Source organism: Mirounga leonina, unplaced genomic scaffold (assembly GCF_011800145.1).
Source record: "Mirounga leonina isolate KUSES-001 unplaced genomic scaffold, KU_Mleo_1.0 Mir_53, whole genome shotgun sequence".
NCBI lineage: Eukaryota > Metazoa > Chordata > Mammalia > Carnivora > Phocidae > Mirounga > Mirounga leonina.
In genome coordinates, this window is record NW_023270807.1 from 65,563,840 (window position 1) to 65,587,064 (window position 23,225).

The 23,225-nt window shown below is 43.7% G+C and overlaps 1 protein-coding gene across 1 annotated transcript; it reads left to right on the forward strand.

Moving 5' to 3' along the window:
- Nucleotides 1-6,373: 6,373 nt before the first annotated feature.
- Nucleotides 6,374-7,462, forward strand: GPR6 (G protein-coupled receptor 6). Its single transcript, XM_034991429.1, has one exon. The coding sequence runs from the start codon at nt 6,374-6,376 to the stop codon at nt 7,460-7,462; it is 1,089 nt and encodes a 362-aa protein (XP_034847320.1).
- The last annotated feature ends 15,763 nt before the right edge of the window (nt 7,463-23,225 follow it).

A 23,225-nucleotide genomic window follows, 5' to 3' on the forward strand; every position in this document is an offset into this window, starting at 1 on the left:
CTTTTGACTTCATGCCCCTGCACATGTAGCTCTCTCTGCCTGGAACACTTCCTCCTAATCTAAATGACTGCTACTCACCCTTCAAAATTCAGCTTGGGCATCATCTCCTCGGGGAGGCCTTTCCTGACTCCTCCAGGTGGGGTGAGAGTCTTCTCTTGAGTGTCCCCATTACTCCACATTGTTTTCATAGAATCTATTTACTTGTTTCTGAGCATAGGCACTTTTTTTGGTATTTTCATTTTCTGGCACAATGTCTAGCATGTAGTAGATGCTCAATAAATGTTTATTGAGCGAACGATGAAGCAAAAGTAACTATAAAATAACTATAAAGTAACTATAAAATAAAATAATATATGCAACATATAAAAATATTGACAACATACTCTTTGTTATGAAGTGAAAATTTAAATTGTACACTATAGATATAGTACATGCATACTATGCAATATACCTACATAAGATATGTATGCATGTGGTAAATTCTGAAAACAGTCATTCATTAGACATTTATTGAGTACCAATCCTGTACCAGATAGACCATACTGACGGAAAGATTCATTGGAGCTGGTTCAACCCTCAAGAAGTTTATGATCCGGAAAAAAAAAAAAAAAAAAGAGAAGCAATCCTAGTTAACTGATGGGAATGTGGGTGAAAGTTTATCTTTCAAAATTCCCTTTAATTTTTTACAATACATTTAAAAAGCAGTTTATAAAAAAATTAAAGAATAAAAAAATAAAAAGCAGTTTATAAAGCAGCAAAAGCTCATCTATAAACAGCTGTTCATAGTAATACTGAAGTTATAAAATACAACCTCCATCATTTTGAATACATCTATTCCAAGTAAAGCCTCTTAGGGTTTGGAGTCTACACACCTTTGCATACATTGAATTGATATTTGTTTTGCTTTCCCATAATATTGCTGATATCTTATATATAATGTACCTCTGGTGTCCTGTGTGCCCTTGAACAATTCACTTCACCCCTCTGAACTTCAGTTGCCCCATCTGCAAAGAAAATAACCCTAACATCCATGTAATTGCTTTAAAGAAAGATATGACATAAAGAGTATGAACTTGCTGTGTGAGGTCCAAAGCACTGTGAAAATGTAGGGCGTGGCAAATTAGGAGATTCCTTCTGTGTTACTTTTCAAAAATACCACTAGAGCCAACTTTGTCATTCTCATGCTTAGTAAGTCAGTTCTAATCTAGTCTAATGGAATCTAACTTGTACATTATACATATCTCCATGAAACTCCATGAAAGTTATTTTTGCTCTTTATGAGAAAGGACATATGTCTTTAAATGCTGCTATTTTTCCTAATTTGTTTCTTGGCAAAAAAAAAAAAAATGTTGCTCACCACTGAATTAAATAAAAAATTTCAACTGCCCTGCATGACGTTCTGCATCTTGTGGACATGTAATGATAATAATAGTGGTCTGCTCCTTTTCTAAATTTGGTGGGAACATCAGGTTATGCTGACCTCCCAGAATAACAGCCCTTTGGAGGAAAGGCTAGTCACTTGGCATGAAGCAGGAATATCCTTAATGTGTTTGGACATGATGAAGCAGTAGGTAGGTACCTTGGGCATCATGACACATTTCCAGTGCCTGGAGACAGGTGAGAGCAGAGAAATGGAGGTATTTTGAATATCATTCATCTGTCTTAGCATGTGTCCCCAAAAGATTACACTCCATCCAATATCCTCGATCTGGACAAACAATGTAGGCTATTCAATGGCCCTAGTGATTGCTGCCTCTTTCAGCAACAATCCATCTTAATAACAGCTTCATACATGTCACTAAACACCTGCTCTGTTCCTGAGCTGTCAGCATAAGTATCTGTGTACCACCAAATAGACTTATACTTTCCAGTAGAAAACTATATTGCTCGTCTCTAAGAACCACATAGAGCGAGTGTGTGTGTGTGTGTGTGTGTGTGTGTGTGTGTGTGTGTAGGTAGGGTGTCTGCAGATGCCCAGAGACACGGGCCAGAATTGCTAGCTTGGGTCTTTCTAACCGAGTTTTATAAGGTTTAGACAGTTTGACTGACTGCAGCTCTAATTTTGTAAAACAGAACTGATTTGCAAAAATCTGGGCCAGGAGAAGGCACACCTGGGAAACGACTGTGAACTCAGAACAAGGAAGGAGACAGATGTTGAGGTATCCCAAGAGTTACAGAAAAATAGAGGGCCCAGGGCAACCAGAGTTTAGATTTCCCTGATGGGAGCCATTGAGTTCATCTGAGCCAAAAGGGAACCAAGTGTCAGCAATCATCTTGGGCCATAATGGAGGTTCTTGTGGGTGTGGAAAATTAAGTGTGCAGAGGATATCTGGCTAGTGCTTTAAATCTGAAATTAAGTGACTGGATTGTTGCTAAAATTCCTTTGTTGCAATCATTCCAAACTCCAATCCACCATTTCAGGGGTTTTGCTGCATGCTAAACTGATAAGGAAGGAGATTGTACAATTGCCTAGACAAGTGTTCTCAACCCTGGCTTTCTATTAGAGAAAATTTTCTTTAGAAAATTTGATGCTCAGTCCTCACTCCAGATCAAATGAATCAGAATCTTTGGGTGAGGGATCCAGGAATGAATAGCTTTTTAAAAGCTTTCTAGGTAATTCTAATGCACAGCCAGTCTTGGGAACCACTGGCTTAGGCTGAAATGGACAAGAGTTACCCAGGGGAGCCAGAGAAAGAGTTGTAATTGAGAGGTTGTAATTTCTGGGCATAACCTCAGACAAGGAAAGCATTCTCATGTTAGTGCTTAGATAGTGCTAGAATAGAAAGGCACCAGAGGATATGATGGGCATGTCACAGGGTTGGCAAGGATGAATTTAACCCGTGATTACAAGCCAGAAACAAAATTTTGCATGCCCCAAAACATAACCAGAACTAGACAAGCTGGTAGATGAATAATACATTTCATCAAGTACCAATGATTACAGAACAGAAACTCACTCAAGGTAGCTCAAGATTAGGAACGTTTGTAGTAGAGACACAAATGGCAATTTCAAGGCATCTAGGGATCCAGACTCCCAGAGTCAGGAACGAGACACTCAGCGACTAAAGTCATCCCCTCCATCTCTCAGTCATTTGATCTTCATCTCTGTTCCTCTGTGCACGTCTGCTTTATTCTTTCATTGCACCTGGCTTCCTCTGATTACTCATTTCACACAAGGCTCAATGTGAGTGCTCCAGCCCTAACTTGTAATGATCTTTTACATCCAGAGTCAACACTGACTGACCCTAGTCACAAAGTGTCTTAGTTCAAATTTTCAAGAAGAGGAATCTGGTCACCAGTTCAGCAAAGGATGGTTGGTCTTATTTAGCCTTGGGTCAGGTGTCAATCTCCTCCCATAAGCTGGGTTGGGAGTGGAAAATGTCATATGGTTCATAGGCTGAACATTTTAGAAGACCACTGGAAGGGCAGATACTTGTGAGGAGCTGTTAGGAGAGTAGGTAATGAAGTACGTGTAATATTCATTCATAGCTAATGAACCACATACGTTTCTTCTTTCCCATCTTCTGCCTCCCAGGAGATGAGTTGGCATGGGGGAGATAAGGAGGAGCTTGAAAGAACGTGTTCTGTCTACTTTCAAGGTTCAGCCTAGCATCTGAGAGAGGTAACCACAGACTGGCATGACGAAAAGACAGCCTACAAACCCTCAACCTGCATTTATGTACATAATTCTACATGTACTATCTTCCTCCTGAAACCACCAAAAATTCCACTGTTGGCAATGGTGAAAGCCCGAGGGTGTCCCAAACACCCTCTTTGTTCAAGTTGAATCACACTTTCTGCTGCATTGTGGCATGTAAAAATGTAACACATATAGACATTAAGGATTCTCCTCCTCTTGGGCCTTTATCTGATTGTCTGGAAAATTTGTAATTAACATGTTATTACAGTGGTTTGGCAGTTCACTTGACAGCTCTGAAATAACATTCTTGGCTTTTACATGAGAGTCTTTTACTGAAACTCACAATGGCTCTTTTCAGAAACCTAGAACTTCAGTCAGTTTGGGGATTCATGAAAATGGTGGTTGGAGAATTTTACAAACTTCCCACATAGAGAAATTGTGTATAAACTCATTCTATTGTACAACACTGGCTATTGCAGCAAAGAATTGAACGGTCCTATAGTTGTCCTTTTTCCCTCTAGTTAAGTTCAGCTGCATTGAGGCACAGTGTCCAGAAGGAGTCTGGACTTGGGGGTTATGTTTAGAGAGAAAAAGCCAGGGTAAAAATCTACCTCCCACCCCAGCCTGTACACAGTCTGAGTTTTATTTTGTTTGTTTTGTTTTTTCCTTGTAGAGCCCATGGGGCTAGAGGCAAAGTGAAGCGAGGAAAGGGAAGAGGGAAAAGTAGGGGAAGCACCAATAGCAAATGTTGTCTATTTTCACTTTACCCAGAGCATGTGGTCCCTGAAAGTCATGGCTGTGACCTCGGTATTATGCCATCATGCCAACATGCAATCATTTATTTTAGAGCCTTCGAAGGAGTCAATTATTTCACCTTTTGCCCAAGTACAACTATTGGAGATCCTGACTGATTGAATAAAAGAAGAAGTCTACTACTTGTATTTTACTGACAAAACAGAACACCTTTAAACCAAAAGGATGATTTATCTGGGCTGAAAATAAAACTCCTGCCTACTGAAGTCTGGTGCCTCTGAGTTATCACTATTTTCATCCTGTAATTTGTTTTATAGGGTACTAATTAACAGGGCAAAGTCTGTTGCCAGGAAAGTAAATCACATTTTGCTGTTTTCTTCTTTTCTAACAAGACACAGACCTGGTATTTAATTGAAGAGCAAGTTCCAAGGGCACTATCCACACTGAAATTGGGAAACAGTGAGCTGGGAAATCATGGTGAAACCTGCTGTGTAGAGTTCCAGAAAGACAGTGGGTGGGAGAGGAAGGAAGGAAGGGGGGGGGGTGGAATTGCACAGGTAACTTCCAAAAAGGCTGTTTTCCTCAAATGTCCCATCTTTTCTCTCTTCCTTCAATTCTAAATTTCTCCTCTGGCTGTATTCAACTGACACCCTGTACCACAAACATCCTCTCAGAAAGCTCATTTTCCCCCTAGTTCATTCATTCCTGCTCTCAACATAGTACTGTATCTATCTTAAAGGTAGCAACTCTGTGGTCAGACCTCCCTGCCCTAACCTCCCTTTTCTCAGGGGCGCGTACGTCGACCTGAGCTTCTCAGTGACCTTTGACCGTGGGCTACGCGGCCCGGCCGAGTAGCTCACACCTGGTCCCTCCCCTCCCAGCTCACCCTCCTCAAAGACTTCATTCCTCTCTCCCTCTCCTCGGTCCCTCATCCCATTCCTGGACGTTCTGGACTGGAGGCGGCTGCTCCGGCTTCTCCTCCCTCCTTGAACCCTCCGACACGTATTTTGGGGGAGGAGAGACGGGGGTGGGGGTTTAGCGATGGGCGGTGGAGCAGAGTGAGTGCCGCCTCGCACCCAGGAGCCGGGAGCCTGACGTCACCGCGCCCTGCCTGTCAGTCTCCAGCGGGCGCGCTGCTCCTAGCCGCCTTTTCTGCCTCTGACTGTGTCTGTCACTCTCGGCGGCGCCTGCACAGCCACAGGCGCCCGGCGCCCTGCTCCGCGCGGACCCGGCCGCCCCGCAGGCATAGGCTCAGTCCGCGCGGGGAGCGCAGCCTGGCGCCCCGCCGCAGCGCTCATGATCAGCGACTTCCTGAAGCCCTGACTCCCCAGGTGAGCAGCCCGGCTCCCGAGAGGAACTTTGAGGGTGTGGAGTGGGGAAGCGGTGAAGGATGGCCAGGGGATGAGTCCTTAAAGCTGGAGAAATGGGTCCACGCTTGGCTCCACATCCCCCCCCCACACACACAGACACCCAGCTTCCCTCCCCAAAACCCCTTTCCCAGGGATCTCTGTGGCCTACAGGGCCCGCTGAACTCCGCGACCTCAGAAACTTCGCTTTCAGCACCGCGGACAGCGACTCCGCCTCCCAGTTAGGAGAACGCCTAACCCCGTCGGCCGGAGCCCAGGCGGGACTCGCCAAGGCTGATACCCCTAGCTCGGGGCAAACGGGTGCGTGTGCAATTACAGGCACACTTACGGGACTGATCTGTGTGCGGGCGAGTGCATGTTATCCGTGTACACGTCTGTACAAAAACTCAGATCTATCTGTGCGGGCATTCGTGTGCATTTCACTCACACGTTTGCTCAGTCACTCAACAGGTAATTAATTAAATAAAACAATACTGCTTCCTCGCTCTGCTCTGGGGTCCTGGGGTGGGATGAGCAATATGAGCCAGGCACCCGGGGAAGTTCCCTGGAGGCTTGACCCACACACCTGACGCTTGCTCTCCCTTTTCCACGCAGGGTGCAGCCACAGGCCGCGATGAACGCGAGCGCCTCCTCGCTCAACGAGTCCCAGGTGGTGGCAGTGACGGCCGAGGGAGCGGCGGCGGCGGCCACAGCGGCAGGGGCGCGGGACAGCGGTGAATGGGGGCCGCCTGCGGCGGCGGCGCTGGGGGGCGGCGGCGCAGCTAACGTGTCCCTGGAGCTGTCTTCTCAGCTGCCGGCCGGGCCGCCGGGGCTGCTGCTGTCGGCGGTGAATCCTTGGGACGTGCTCCTGTGCGTGTCGGGGACGGTGATCGCAGGCGAAAACGCGCTGGTCGTGGCGCTAATCGCGTCCACCCCCGCGCTGCGCACGCCCATGTTCGTGCTGGTGGGCAGCCTGGCCACCGCCGACCTGCTGGCGGGCTGCGGCCTCATCCTTCACTTCGTGTTCCAGTACGTGGTGCCCTCAGAGACGGTGAGCCTGCTCACGGTGGGCTTCCTCGTGGCCTCCTTCGCTGCCTCGGTCAGCAGCCTGCTGGCCATCACGGTGGACCGCTACCTGTCTCTCTACAACGCGCTCACCTACTACTCGCGCCGGACCCTGCTGGGAGTGCACTTCCTGCTCGCCGCCACCTGGACGGTGTCCCTAGGCCTCGGGTTGCTGCCGGTGCTCGGCTGGAACTGCCTAGCAGAGCGCGCCACCTGCAGCGTGGTGCGCCCGCTGACACGCAGCCACGTGGCGCTGCTCTCCGCCGCGTTCTTTGCGGTCTTTGGCATCATGCTGCACCTGTACGTGCGCATCTGCCAGGTGGTCTGGCGCCACGCACACCAGATCGCGCTGCAGCAACACTGCCTGGCGCCGCCCCACCTCGCAGCCACCAGAAAGGGTGTGGGTACGCTGGCTGTGGTGCTGGGCACTTTTGGCGCCAGTTGGCTGCCCTTCGCCATCTACTGCGTGGTAGGCAGCCGCGAGGACCCGGCAGTCTATACCTACGCCACCCTGCTGCCCGCCACCTACAACTCCATGATCAATCCTATCATCTATGCCTTCCGCAACCAGGAGATTCAGCGTGCCCTGTGGCTCCTGTTCTGTGGCTGTTTCCAGTCCAAAGTGCCCTTCCGTTCTAGGTCCCCCAGTGAGGTCTGAAGGCTCCCTCGGGCCTCTCACCAACACCACACCCGCAACAAGCCAGCCTTTAGTGAGCTTCTCGGTGCCTGCTGCTGAACTCAGAGATCCCAGTAGTGTGATTCTGACTTTGGAAAGAAAGAAAGCAAGAAGAAACATAAATACATCAAACTCACAAAAGACAAAGAGGCTCTTTGGCACTTTACATATACAGTGTATACATGTGTACATATATATACAAATCTTTGTATCTTCTGGAGGTGTTCAGGTCAGGATGTGGGATTTCCTGTTCTGTGAAAAAACTAACAAAGATGTGGTTGTATACTCAAATTGTACATCACATTTGTCAAGTGAAGACATTCCAATACTGCTTAATTATAGCACTTTATTTTTAGCTGCTGAACTGCCAAAACAGTGTTGCCATTTTCAGGGGCAGGGGAAGAAGAATAAAAGGTGTATTTTTGTTGTATGTGATAGTATATTTTGCTGCACACGCATCAGTAAATTACAACATATTTTGTACACAACTAAACACATAATAAAAATGTAATTTGGGGCATGTGACTACCGGATTACTATTTAAGAGCTGGAATATTAGTACATTTACTTAAAAAGTTTATTATGTATCATCTCCCTCCGATGAAATCTTAATGTAGAAAACCATATGCGTTTGCACGTTGTTCATAAATTGTCGCTGAAATACCTAATACACATTTGAGGTGGGGGGGTTGAGGGAGTACGATAGTCACATTAACCATATTCATAGGACACTAAAGGGTTACAGGTGTTATCTGTGCAAATTCATCTACTCCCTGGTTTCTGGGGTTAGAAGACAAACTCCAGAGGAAATCTGAAACCATTCCTTCCTCTTACCACATGAGTGCACTTATGAGTTCTGAAACCACAACTTTTAGTTGTAGCTTTTCCAGTCTGGAAAGAATTTTAAATGTTTAAAATTCATATTGACTGAGTATATTCTTGCTGGCCAGTTCTTGTAGCAAAATGCACAGCCTTATAAAATAAAATAAATTCTCAAAGACAGGATTCTGAGATACATTGTATTCATGAGGTAAGTGAAGATATGTCCAGCAGCCCCTTTTGAGGTGCTCGTATCTTCAAAACACAGGGCATTAAGATTCCCAAGGACTAAACATTCCCATTCCATCAACGGATATGAGTCATAGTTAAATGGTTCCCCTCCTCCCCTTCATACGAGATGATGTGAGGATAAATAAGATAACATATGTGGACATACTCTGAGCATCTGTGAAGAAATATGCACAAAAGCACAAGTTGTTATTGATCTTAGGCCTTAGGAAAATCCCACAAGCAATTTTTTTTTCCTACAGTCCACAAGTATTTGTTGAGTGCCTACTGTTTGCTAGACACAATTCCAGGGCTGGGAAGACAGAAGTGAACAAAATGGACAAAAAGTTTCTGTGCTCATAGTGTTACATTCTAGTGAAGGAGATGACCTACGGCAAATAAACACACACACGTAGAGAGAGAGATTTATTATAAAGAGTTGGCTCATGCAATTTTGGAGGTTGAGAAGTCCCAAGATCTGTAGTCAAAAAGCCAGCGACACAAGAAAGCTGATGGTATTGTTCCAGTCTGTCTCCAAAGGCCTGAGAACCAGGAGAGCCCATGGGCTCCAGACCCAAGAAGAACTGATGCTTCAACTTGATACTAAATGCAGGAAAAGACCAATGTTCCAGCTCAAGACATTCAGGCAACAGAAATTCCCTCTTACTTAGCCCTTTTATTCTTCTCTGGCCTTCAGTTGATTGGATGAGGCCTACTTACATTAGGGAAGGCAACCTGTTTATTCATTCTACCAGGAAATGTTAATTCCATCCAAAAACAACTCAGGAATAAGGCTTGACCAAATGTCTATGCATCCTGTGGTTTAGTCATGTTGACACATAAAATTAACCATTGCACCAAGTGAGCACAATGATCCAAAATAAAGAAGAAAAGGTGCTTAAGGATGAAGCAGTCAACTGTGCCAAATGTTGCTGAGAAGATAAGTAAAATGAGGATTAAAAATAATGACTATAGATTTTTTAATGTCAATATCATTGGTGAACTTGACAAGAGAAACTTCAGGAGAGTAAAGGGGAAAGATAGCTTGATTATAGAAGATACAAGAGAATGTGCATGAACAACCTAGTCTCCAACATCTTGCAACAGAGATTTGACCTTTTTAACACTATGAAATATGCGAAGTTTTACAGACAAATGGTTTTATAGTGTCTGTAAATTTAGAGCCAGGAAGATCAGCATTATTGCTCATTCATCAAATTAACATTTTCTAAAGAACTAACCTTCATAGACTATTCAGCATCATCAGACACTTTCAGGCACTATTAGTATCCAGAATGCATTCAAGCATATTGAAATAACAAAAGCTCTGGCTGTAAACATTTCTAAACACGTGGTGGAGAAAAACAATATAATTTCAGAGATGGAACAAAAAAGTCAATATTATTATACATTTTATAATTACAGAGAAAAATTCCTTGCTATCAGTGAATTAAGAAAGTTCAACACTGGGATAATAAGACAGGGACCATGGATCTGACTTCAATCCATTTGGTATTAATATTCAACTTCAGCCCTAGTCCTAATCAAAATGTTTGAGAGAGCCAAGAACAAGAAGATGCTAAACAATCAGGTTGTTAATATCCTGACTTACGCAGTTGGCAAAGCTGTGTAACGTCAGTAGGCTTCAGATTAACCAACTTGATTATGTGAGGATATGAAAGTGTGACTAGATCTTGAAATACTTCTATGGAGGAATGTCACATATTCATCTGACTTACCAAATATTAACAATCTCCTATTTCAAGACCCTATGCTAGTTGCTGGAAGACAGTCTTTTAGAAAGGCAAGATTCATTTAAACATGGAATTGACTACCCACTTTGCTGTGTAATGGGCATCCAAAATTTCCTACATTTAAAATTGGGCCCCTGATCTTTACCCCAAGAACCTGCTCTTTTTCCCTTTCTTACTATCTAGGTTAATGGCAATGTCATCTTTCCAGGTGTTCAGGCCAGAAACCTTGGAATCACACTTACCCTTCTCTTTCTCTCATACCTCCTAGTCAATGTATCAGCAGAGCCTACTGTCTTTACTTTCAAAATATATCTAGAGGCCAGCCTTTTCTTACCATCTCCACCACTATCATCATCTCTTGCCTGAATTACTATAGAAGCCTTTCTCTGGTCTCCTAGCTTCCATCTTTGTGTCCTTAATTCTACTGTCTACAGAGTGGCTCACCTCCACAAACAGTTGCTCCCTTGAATACCTTTCAGAACCAGGCATGAGCCCACCAGCAGTCTGTCTCAAAGGACAAACTTGGGGAAAGAAATATTTAGGCCTGGAAATAGGCCTTGAGTAAAAATTTCTTGAGTAAACAATTCTGGGCTGGATGCCTGATGCCTGGCCTAGATGTGGGGACATAGATTCACCCCAAGAGAAAGAACACAGCTGGAAGAGTCCTAGAGCAGGGACCTCTAAGGCATGAAGGGTCCTGCATGCCCCAGGATATTAGTTTTCTATTGCTGCTGTAACAAATGAACACAAACTTGATAGCTTTAAACAATACACATTTACAGGTGCCTGGGTGGCTCAGTCAGTTAAGCATCTGCCTTGAGCTCAGGTCATGATCTCAGGGTCCTGGGATGGAGCCCTCATCAGACTCCCTACTCGGCGGGGAGTCTTCTTCTCCCTCTGCCCACCACCCCCCACTCTTGCTCTCTCTCTTATATGAATAAAGTCTCAAAAATACACATTTTTATTCTTTATAGTTACGGAGATCAGAAGTCTGAAATAAATTTCACTGGGCTGAAATCAAGGTGTCAGCAAGGCTGAACTCCCTCTGGAGGTTCTAGGGGGAGACTCGGTTTCCTTACCTTTTCCATCTTTTAGAGTAGCAGTCCTTAGCCAGTGGCCCCTTTCTCCATCTTCTGTAGTCAAATCTCCCCCTTATAAGGAAATTTAGGATTACATTTAGGGCCTGCCCAGGTAATCCAGGATAACCTCCCCATCTCAAAATCCTTAACTTAATCCCATCTGCAAAGTCTCTTTTGCCATCTAAGGTAACAGTCACAGCTCAGAGAGCAGTACTGATGAAAAAGTACAATAATAAAAGTAAATAGAGTGGTAAGGATTCCATAAGAAGGTTAGAGAAATCCTATGGAAGACTCCACTAGAGAGGCAATACTGAACCAAGTCCAGAAGAACAAAAGAAATTTGCATGGCAAAGGACATGGAAGGGGGTCATTTCAGACCACAGGGACAATGTGAAGTACAAAAGTGTGGCCCATTTAGAGAAATGTATGCCATTCAATATGGCTGGAGTGTATAAGATTGAGATCTCAGAGAGGAAGTAGCAGGAGATAAGTCTGGAAAGAGAGGCAGGAGCCAGATCACAAAGAGAAGTTCTGGAAATGGATTGCAGGTGGGAAAGACTGAAAGCCAAGAGACCACTTTGGAGGCTGGTTGCAGCAATCCCGGTCAACGGTGATGTGAGCCTGAGCTAAGAAGGGCAAAAAGGGTGGGGAAAAGAAGATGAACTTGAGAGATTTCAAAGAAGTAGAGTGTGTCTAACTCAGTGAGTGATTGTGGGGATTGAGGAACAGTTTAGGGGTCGAGGATATTCAACTGGGTGGATTCACTGAGATGGGAACATAGGAGGAGAGGCAGATTTGAGGAAGACGATGGTGAATCAAGTTTCTACATATTACATTTCAGGATCCGTGGGATAGTTATTTACAGGAAGCTAGTGACTTTGAAGCTCACAAAGATGTCCGGGATGGAGACATCATTTTGGTAATTATCAGTCTTAAATTAAGGTAGAAGTGAAGCTATGGGAAGGAATGAAGAGAGGCCAAGGTCACAGTCTGGGCACAATAATATATGGGAGTACAATGCAGGAAAGCAAAAGAAAACAGGAGACCAAGAAGGAGCATCCAGGGGAGACCCTTGGAAAGCCCAGAGGAAAAATGTTTTAAGAAGGTAGTGACCAAGTTGCATAAAGTCTGCCCAGAGGTTAAGTAAGAGAGGATTTAGAAAATGTTAGATTTAGGAACATGTTGGTCATGGGAATCTAAGGGAGAGCAGCTTCAATGGAGAGCAAGATGAAAGCTAGATTGCAGTGACCTGAAGAGGAAATGGAAATTTCCCCATTTTTCCCCCCCAAAAATTTAACTTTAAATGAAAGAAGAGAGATAGGGTAGTAAGTATCTAGAGGACAATAAGGGGTCACAAGATAGTCTTTGTTTTATTTCTTAAAGATAGGCAAAAATTGAACATATTATTAGACTGAGGGGCAAGTACCATATAATGAGAAAAGCAGATGACAGCAGAGAGAAGAAAGATGGTTGACAGGGTGAGGCTTCAGAGAAAAAGAATGGAGTCCGGGGCAGGGTGTCACAGGGAGAAAGGGACTTAACCAGAAGGAGGTGGAGACACAGCTCCCCTGCTCTGACAGGAGGCAAGGTGGGAATGATTGGTACTGATAGAGCTAAGTTTGTAAGTGGTGGGAGGAAGTGCACAGAGTTCCTATCTGACAACCTCAATTTATCTGAAGGAGGAGTGCCAGTTAAGACATTATTGCAAGAAGTATCAAGAACCCAAGTTAACAACATTGGGAACAAAGCTGTGAACTTGAGATAGCATAATTTCATCAAAATTAAAGGTCAGACCATACCATATTGATGGTGGGAATGTAAGATGGTACAAGACTTTGGGAAATCTTTTGGTAGTTTCTTAAAAAGCTAAACCTACTCCTACCATACAAGCCAGCCATTCCACTCCTAAGTATGTACCCAAGAGAAGTAAAGCATATGTCCATATTAAGACTTGCACATTATTGTTCACAGCAGTTTTATCTGGAATAGCCAAAAACTGGTAAAAGCTCAAATGTCTTTCAAAATGAATAAACAAATTGTGGTACAGCCATACAATGGACAACTAGAAATTACAAAGAAAGTACTATTATTGCATGCAACAATATGGCAGAATCCAAACAACATGTGCTGAGCAAAAGAAGACAGACCAAAAAAAGTACATATTGTAAATTCCATTTATATAAAATTTTTGAAAATGTATAGTGATAGAAAGCAGGTCTGGTTTGGGATTGAGGGAGTAGGGATAAGAAAGAGAGACAAGGATCATGATGGGGCATAAGAAAACTTTTTCAAGTGATGGATACATTCACTATCCAAATTGTGGTGATGATTTCATGGGTGTACACATATGTCAAAGCTCATCAAATTGTGTACTTTAAATATGTACAGTTCACTATATGTCGATTATAATCTCAATGCAGTTGTAACAAATAAATTAAAGTTCAGAGAAAGAATCACAGTAAAATAGCAGCTAATTAAAAATAATACTATATGAAAATAAAGTGCAAAGTTTCAATATGACATGGGGTATTAATCAGAATAGGCTAAGTTATGCTGTAGTAATAAACAGCCCAAATCATAATGACTTAACACAAAAAGAAATTCTCACTTGTACACAGTTAACTGCACTACCTGGGGGACTTCCCAAGGTAACTGTCCCTTATCCAGCAAAATAGCCATTCATCTTCTGGCTCTATTCCTGCAACATGAAGCCTTCTCTACATTCACTGGGGCAAGGGAAGGGAACACTGGAAAGTATCATGCCAGCAATGAAATGCTTTCTTTGGTCCATAAATTACACTTCTACTCACAACCCATTGGGAAGAACTAGTTATGTAGGGCAACCTAACTACAAGGGTGTGGGGAAGTGTAACACTGTCGAGCGCTCAGAAAGAAAGGCGAAGGGGCGTCTGGGTGGTTCAGTCATTAAGCATCTGCCTTCGGCTCAGGTCATGATCCCGGGGTCCTGGGATCAAGCCCCGCATCGGGCTCCCTGTTCAGCGGGAAGCCTGCTTCTCCCTCTCCCACTCCCCCTGCTTGTGTTCCCTGTCTCACTGTGTGTCTCTCTGTCTGTCAAATAAATAAAATGAAAAAAAAAGAAAGGTGGATCAGAGATGGACAAATTCAAGAATATTTTACCATTCATGGGTTCAAGAACAAATACATTGCCTCTACCATTCTGAACTGACCATCAAGTTGTAAACAGAGAAGAGATTCTCAAGATTCAAAGCCCAATTTTTTAAGTATTATTTAATGTGAGACAGAGTTTTGTGGTCCTTTAATAAAACTTATATATGAGGGCTGTTGATTTAGCAGAACTCTATATGAAAACAGTCAAGACTTGAGGTGAGCATAAAGGAAGTGTTGTACCAAAGAGGAGCCTGATGTTCTTACTCAATCAGACTTTGCCTCTGGTCACACAGGAGGGGAGAATTATGAAGGTTTATCACAAACGTTTCTCTGAAAACAGACAGACAATCCTAAACCCATGCTGTTGGATTTTTGTGGATATGCAAACTGAGGGTAAGAATGCATTTAATGATAGTGGTCAGAGAACCCAGAAATACCTGAATTCCACCCACAACCTTATTAAGCACCTTAGGGAAATAGTGAGAGACAATATCAAGTCAAAATTAATAGCTGTTGGAGGAAGGGAGGGAGAAAGTTTGCTGTGACTGTGAGCTGTGGCTTTGGCATCTCACCTAAAAGCAGAGCATCCTTGGAGGCTGGGTTGTGTCACACAAACTGTCCTTTTTCCCGAAGCCAGGCAGGCCTAAAGAGGCTCCTCCAAAACATCAACTTGCTTTGCCCAATTTAAGCCCCCAATACTCAAATCCCAGGTCTCAGATCTTGGCATTAATGGTTACAAAGGAAAACAAACCAACATCAAATTTGCAGACCTGAGGAGAAGAGAATCAGAATGAGAGAGAGAAACACAGAAATGGCCAATGTCCAGTTATCCTGGGCTTGGTTTCCTGGGAGGATAGGCAAAAGGAAATGGCCGAGCCTCCAGACAAGGAATACCACTGTCTCTACCACTCCAGCCAGAAGGAAGAGAACATGAAGTGGGCCACTTACTAGATGGACCGATCAGATTAGCACTCCTGCCATTTAAGGTTGAAGTGAGAAAGGAAATGGGAAGAAGAAAACTGTGTCTTCCGGTGTAGTCTCCCGACTTTCTAACTAGCTGTGAGACCTTAGGCAAATGCTCAGCTGTACAGTGGGAAATCATGATAATAACTACCTGCCAGGGTTGTTGTAAGTATTAAATGAGTTAATATGTACAGGTCGAACTGTGCCTGGCATGTGGTAGCATCAGAAATACCATTATCGTGACTGTTGGTGATGTTATTAAGCAGCCTTTTTGAAAGCTGAATGTCACATAGTCTAGATTTTATAGTCTCAAGTGCATTTTGTTTCTCAAGTTGCCCTCTTTCATATTTTTCTACGTTATCTGTTTTCAGTAATCTATATATCTCAAAAATTGTCATTTCAACATCTTTAGCTGCTGCTCTGAAAATAATATGAATACAACATATGATATTTATATAACATTTTTGACACATAGTTAAGATTTACCTCCAAAGCAGCAATCCAAATCGATATTTATGCCCATTTTTTCCAGTGGACTGAAATTAAGATCTGAATATTTGTCATAAAATATTGATCTTTAGGGCACCTGGGTGGTGCAGTCAGCTGAGCATCCGACTCTTGGTTTCAGCTCAGGTTGTATCTCAGGGTCGTGAGATTGAGCCCCACCCTAAGCACGGAGTAGGCTTGGGATTTTCTCTCCTCCCTCTGTCCCTCACACTTGTGCTGTCTCCCTCTCTGTCTTTCCAAAATAAATAAATAAATCTTTAAAAATAAATAAATAAATACATAAAATATTGATCTTTAATTTTCAAATAGAACCTTAATACTTAGGAATATTTGAACAGAGTAACATTAATGCTGATTATGTCATCTCAGCTTCCCTCAAACCAGATTCTTTGTACAGAAAAACAAAAAACTAACCAGCAAATATACACAGTCTCTCTGTCTTTGTCTCTGTCTCTCTCTAACACACACACACACACACACACACACACTATGTAATATACCTGGGAGTCCCTGTGATTCCCAGGGCTCACTCACTAGGAGGATACACTACACACCCAGCAGTAGTTTGTGTTCAAGGATGCTCTCCGGAATTGGATTATTTTCTAGAGAAGTGTAGCCATAAGGAAGAAATTTGTTGGGATCCACTCCAGAGGTGTACATGACCAGCAGAGCGAACATTCCCAGGCGGAGTGGTGGCCAAATGAACACGCTTCCATATAGCCATGCAAGTGACAGGAGCGGGGAGAAAGACCTATCGTCACTGAGAGAATACTCTGAGTACAGTTACATAGTCTGGCAATGCTGAGGTAAGGGAAAGGGCCTACGTCGTACAAGCCATTTGGCTGTGCGGGTTGACAGTTGTGTCCTCGAAGCCTCCCTGTGTGTTGGGTTAAGTCATAGTGTAACCAAATCCAAGAATGAGTACAATGCCTGATAGTGGGGTGTTCCTGTAATATTCAAATAAGCCTTATAGTAAAAGAACCATTGCCCAGACATTATGATGACTATTATTAAGGGGAACACACAGTAAATAAGCAGGAGACAGCATTCTCTCTTTTGCTGGAAGTGTGTGAAATTTGTTTTGCACATATTTTACACAAAGGTGCCTGCAAAAACCATGGCAGAAGGTAAAGACAGCTAAACAATCATTTGTTTCATAACATTTTGATAAATTACCACCACCCTGAATGCACATCCACTTTATTACTGAAATGGTGACAGCTGATAACATTACCTTTTGTCGCTGAGACATTTAATCAGTGATTGGTGTCACTGGACAGGCTGGTACCAAGCCGGCAGAACTTTCTATATCATGCAATGTGCATGCGAAAACCAACCTGCCTGGGCTCTGCAGATTGACATAACTCCAGGAGTCTCTGGCTCCCTCCTTTTTTCTCCACATAGGGGCTGCCTTCTCTGTCCAGAGAGGCGCTGGTTTGGGCTGCAGAATCAGAGAGGGTCAGGGCTGGAAGGGACCTCAAAGGACATCCGATACAGTTGCCTTGGGTTTCAGATAATGATACTGGGCCTCAGAGAAAGTGGGTCACTTACCCAAGATTGCGCAGCTAGTAAATAGGAAAGACATATCTGGAACTCAGTTAATCCAAGGCTCCCGGTGTTTCTCCCCTGTTACAGGAGGTGTTTGGTGATCTGTCAACCATACAGACTCAGGTGTACTCTCATCTGTCTGTATAGCCTCTCTTGGCCCCTCCCTGTGGGCTCAGATATCCCTTCCTTACTGGAGGGCCAGGACTCCCCCCCCCAACCCTAGTGCCTGCACTGAGCTCTGAGCATTGTAGGGCTGGTGACCCAGGCCTGATCTTCGGCAAAGGGCTGCTGATGGAACTGTTTGCAAAGCCTGACAGTTCTCCCTTCCAGACTACAAACCCAAGGTCCCACTGCTTCAGAGGCCTGGTTCTTTGGTGTAATGGAGGAAAGGAGTTTTGACCCCAGACTCTGCTTATCATTCTCTCAAAACTTAAAGTTTGGCTGCTTTTCTTCTTTCCATAAGAGCCCACAAGACGGAATGAAACCATCCAGGAAGCAGAGTTTGGTGGCAGCTTCCAGCTCCATTGTTGGGGATGACAATCTTTGGCTAAACATCTGATGAGTTGGTAGACAAGCTAAGTCATCAGCCCTAACACCAGAGCCAAACTCTCTTGTGCCCTGTAATTCGATCCAAGACTTGTTCTGTGTTTTGTTTGGTGCTTCAATAACTAAATCATGCAGTTGACCATCTTAAGGACTTTAGGTAAATCTTTTAGTCTAATGAGTCAAGAGTTTTCTATCTCCCCCAGTTAACTTTAATATAGATTAATGAGTTAAAAGTTAAATTTTTAGGGGTGCCTGGGTAGTTCAGTTGGTTAAGCATCTGCCTTCGGCTCAGGTCATGATCTAGGGGTCCTGGCATTGAGCCCTGCATCGGGCTCTCTTCTCGGCCAGGAGTCTGCTTCTCCCACTCCATCTCCCTCTGTGTGCACTCTCTCTCTCTCACTCTCTCTCAAATAAATAAATAAATAAAATCTTTTTTAAAAAGTTAAGTTTTTATTCTATTAAAAAATTAAAAGAAAATCCAAGTGAGTCCCTATCCATGACATGTCTAGAGAAGGGAGGACTTTCTGAGTTTAGAAACAATGAGCAAAATTACAAGGTACATAAGAAATTAAAGTATGTGTGCCAGAACAAACCTGCCATAAGCAAAATTAAAAGAAAAAGAACATAATAGAGAAAATATTTTTATAGTATGTATGACAAAAGTGTTACTCTCTTACATCTGAAGAAATTTTACAAACCAAGACAATATTAATGAACCCTACAGGAAAACTGACAAAAACATGAAAGACATTTCACAAAGAAAGGTAAACAATTGTTCAGTTATATTACCCAAAGAATGTAAATCAAAATGAGATGCCAGCTTTCATCTAGCAAGTCAGGTAATTTTAAATGAAATTATCAAATACAAAACAAAACAGGGGCACCTGGGTGGTACAGTTGGTTAAGTATCTGATTCTTGGTTTCAGTTCAGGTTGTGATCTCAGGTTCATGAGATCCAGCCCCACGTAGGGCTCCGCCCTCAGCGCAGAGTCTGCTTGAGACTCTCCCTCTCCCTCTGCCCACTCTCTTTCTCAAATAAATAAATATTTATTTTATATATATCTAATATATATTTATATATATAAAATATATATAAAAACAAAACAATATAAAATATATATATATAAAACAAAACAATAATCACACTGTCTTGTTGGGTTTTAAGTATATGTAGAGGGGCACCTGGGTGGCTCAGTTGGTTAAGCATCTGCTTTCAGCTCAGCTCATGACCCCAGAGTTTGGGGATGGAGTCCTGGGATAGAGTCCCGCATTGGGCTCCCTGCTTCTCCCTCTGCCCCTCCCCCCACTTGTGCTCACTCGCTCCCTCTCAAAAATAAATAAATAAATAAAAATTAAAATATACGTAGAACTAACATGTAAGACAGCAATAACATCTTGTTGTCTAAGAGTGGAAATTTATCAATTAGAAAAAATGCTTGGTGGAGAAAACAGTCTCTGCATTGTTTGGGAAATGGTAACAGCGCTGTATTAGTTTCATTTAGCTGCCATAACAAATTACTACAAACTGGGTAGCTTAAAGCAACAGAGGTGTATTCTCTCACAGTTCTGGAGGCTGAAAGTCAAATCAAGGTGTAGGCAGGGCCATGCTCCCTTCGAAGGTTCTGAGAGAACGCTTCCTTGCCTATTCCAGCTCTTGGTGGTCCTAGGCATTCCTTAGCTTGTGGCTACATCCCTCCAATCTCTGTCTCCATCTTCACGTGGCCTTCTAGATAGAACCTGTGTGTCTTCTCCTCTTCTGTCTCTGATGAGGACCCACCCAGATAATCCCAGATGATCTCATCTGCTGAGATCCTTAAGGACATCTACAAAGATCCCTTTCCTAAGTAAAGCCACATGCAAACATTTTATTCAGCTTGTATAGTTGTTCTGGGTGGCGGAACTGGTTTCTCACAAGCTAGGCCTCTGTCACAGACAGAGGTCCCTGATATGTTTTTCATGAGTGACTTCAATGAGTTACCATGTTGTTTGGGTAGACTCCCGCAGGATGTGTGCTTTCTATGTGTGGGTTTTTGATGTATACTGATGGTGCTGGGATGTGTGACTCACCTTGTATCTCTCCCCCGTCCCTCTCGGCACTGTGCATGTACAGCTGTCCTTCCGGCTGCTGTGGACCAAAGAGTATGCTGCTCACACGCTGCATCTCAATGTGGGCCCCATGCCAGTCTCCCAGCAAAGACGCTCAGATTGCTCCCAACTTTCTACAACCACAAATAGTATTGAAAGGAACATTCCAGCTATGTCCCCTTATTAACCAACCTGAAAATTTCTTTGAATTTTATATACCCAGGAGCAGAATTACTATATCACTTGACTGAGAATTTCTCTGTATATTTGCTAAATCTACAAAAGAATTGCTAAATTTGACTAAGTCATACTATATTGTTCTCCAAATGGCTTTTTTAAAATTTAAATTCAATTAGCCAACATAGAGTACATCATTAGTTTTAGATGTAGTGTTCAATAATTCATCAGTTGTTTTATAACACCCAGTGCTCATCACAACACGTGCTCTCCTTAATGCCCGTCACCCAGTTACCCCATCCCCCCCACCCCCTTCCCCTCCAGCAACCCTGGTTTTGTTTCCCAGAGTTAAGAGTCTCTCATGGTTTGTCTCCCTCTCTGATGACTTCCCATTCAGTGTTCCCTCCCTTCTCCTATGAACCTCTGTGCTATTTCTTATATTCCACATATGAGTGAAACCATATGATGATTGTCTTTCTCTGACTGACTTATTTCACTCGGCAAATGGCTTTATCTCTCTATGAATTGTCCAGTATCCCAGAAGTATCAGTAGTTGGGAGTTTTCCTGGTAGCAGGATACATACAGCAGTGATGCTGATCATCATGGTCTTACCCCTGCCACACACATACCTGCTTCTTACTCTGGCCTCTTTGGTTTTACCACATGGACTGGCCCCACAGGCCACAGCGGATAGGACAGGGGTGGACACCGAGGCCATGCTGAGCCAACTGGATACTCTCTACCAAGAATCTGGGATAAGGACACTGAAAGACCCAGTTAGAGGATGTGGACACTCGAATTGGATGTTTACATAAAGTCAGAAGTGGACTGGTTCCACCCCCTTCAGCACTTTTTGCACTGAGAGCTAAGCAGGGAGAATAAGCATAGAGAGCATCTGACAAGGGACCTGACCTTCGGCTCTGCCAGCGATGAAAGAAGCACTTTATCTCCTTGACTCTCTGGACCTGGTCCTTGTGGGCCTGGCTGCATGTTTGTTTCCCATTTTGGATGTCTACAAGATTAGTTCCTCATTAAATCCTCAAAAACAAAAATTGATTTTACCTATGCTAGCTTAAACAGGCTAAGTTTCTAGTAACCAAATAGCTCCTAAGAACATATATAGCTTGTTTTCCTGTCTTTGTAGACGAGCACCTTATTCTCGTAAGTAGTTTTCTTCGTAGACAGCTAACTCATTCATTTATGTATTGTCTACAATTTGCACCTGCCAAGGCAGAGTTGTGACTGTATGGCTCACAAAGTCTAAACTATTATCTAGACCTTCGCAGAAAAAGTTTGCCGACCCCAGCTTAATCTTTAGATAACCCAGTGGCATCATTATGAATATTATCCATTGCAGTCAGGACTTCTTGAGGTGTCCAGAGGGCTGTTTGTGCCACACTAAATGTCCCCAGAGAGCTGAGATGCTCTGGTGACAGGTTTTCTCTCTCTCCCACTCATGGCCATTGTGCTCTTCGGGTGGGATGGCAGCACCATGGTAGCTCTTCCTGTGTCTCTCACCGCCTCTCATACCTGCTGGCACCTCCCTCCTTGCTCCTTCTTTCTTCCCTCTCCTTTCCCTGCAGCTTCTCACTTTGCATTTTTGCCTTTGAACTTTGGCTTTTAGGGCCAGCACCAGGCCTCCTGTGCTCTGCTGACAAGCTCTCTAGACACATTGCATCTCCTTCAGTCTTCTTCTCTGAGGTTCTTACTGATCGTTTTCATCATAATTTAGTTTTCTCCGGTGTTCAGGCTCCTGATACCTCAACATTGTGGAAAGTGCTGAAAACAGAGCAGTGGAAAGATACAAAAAGGACTCTGATGGTTCTCCAGGACACGTCAGATACTAGGCTTTGGAACAAGTGTGGGGTTGGGCCACCCATCCTGTGCATCTTCACCTGGACTCTGCTTAGCCGCCTGCCCACACCTCTGCCCCAACTCTTCCCACTTCCACACAGGGAAGGCTGGGCCAGACTTCCAGATAGGGATTGTCTGGGCACACAAAGATCCCACCCTGCTCTTTAGAATCATCATTCTGGCCATCTTTGGGGGTGAAGAATGCAAGGACAGAGGCCCTAGACACCCAGATCCCTCCACAGTCTTCAAGAGGCAGTAAGGCCCTTGAAAATTAGAGGGGTATGATTTCTGCATCCTGGAGGATGGCACCTTGAAAGTCAGACTTGAGCCTCCACCCTGACTCTTCCCTTGAGCGGCTGTGTGACCTCAGGTGAGGCCCTTCACCTCTCGGGACCTCAGCTTGTTCACCAGCAAAATGAGGGGTTCTGATGGAGGCAAGTTCTAAGTTCTCTTTTAGCCCTGCCACTCTGTTTTGAGCAGCTCACCAGCCAAGATCCTATCTGTGATGGAGTGTAGAGAGATGCCGTGTTGGCTGAGAATCAGCTTATTCATCAGGATCTCAGGGGATCCCTTGCTTAAATACCTTAGGAGGGGGGTTCATTATATCCAGTGGCTCCTCTGTGCTTTCTGGCTCTGACTTAGGCAGAAACGCTTTGAAAATCGGTGGAATTTCATGTTCTAGAAGTTCAGCATACAGCTCCAACCCCATTAGAGAAAGGTGTATGAAGAGCAGAAAAGTGAGCTAAGCTTGTCAGCTCCTCTGCTCTATTCCAAATTATTTCTGATGTGGCACATTACAACGGAAATACACGTTTATAATAAGGTATAAAATGGGGGATGCATTGTCCAGTATTAAAAACAATATAGTATTATGACCTTATAAAAGTTACAAATGTAATACTTGGCTTCTTGTTCCAAATTTCTAGTTCAGTTTCCTGCCAGTATTCTCCACACACAGTAGCAAGGTCAACTCTTAATCAACTCTTAATCATCATAGCGAGACCTGGGATGGTGTGGGCTTGCAGCAATCATCTCTCTCTAAGAACAACCACCCT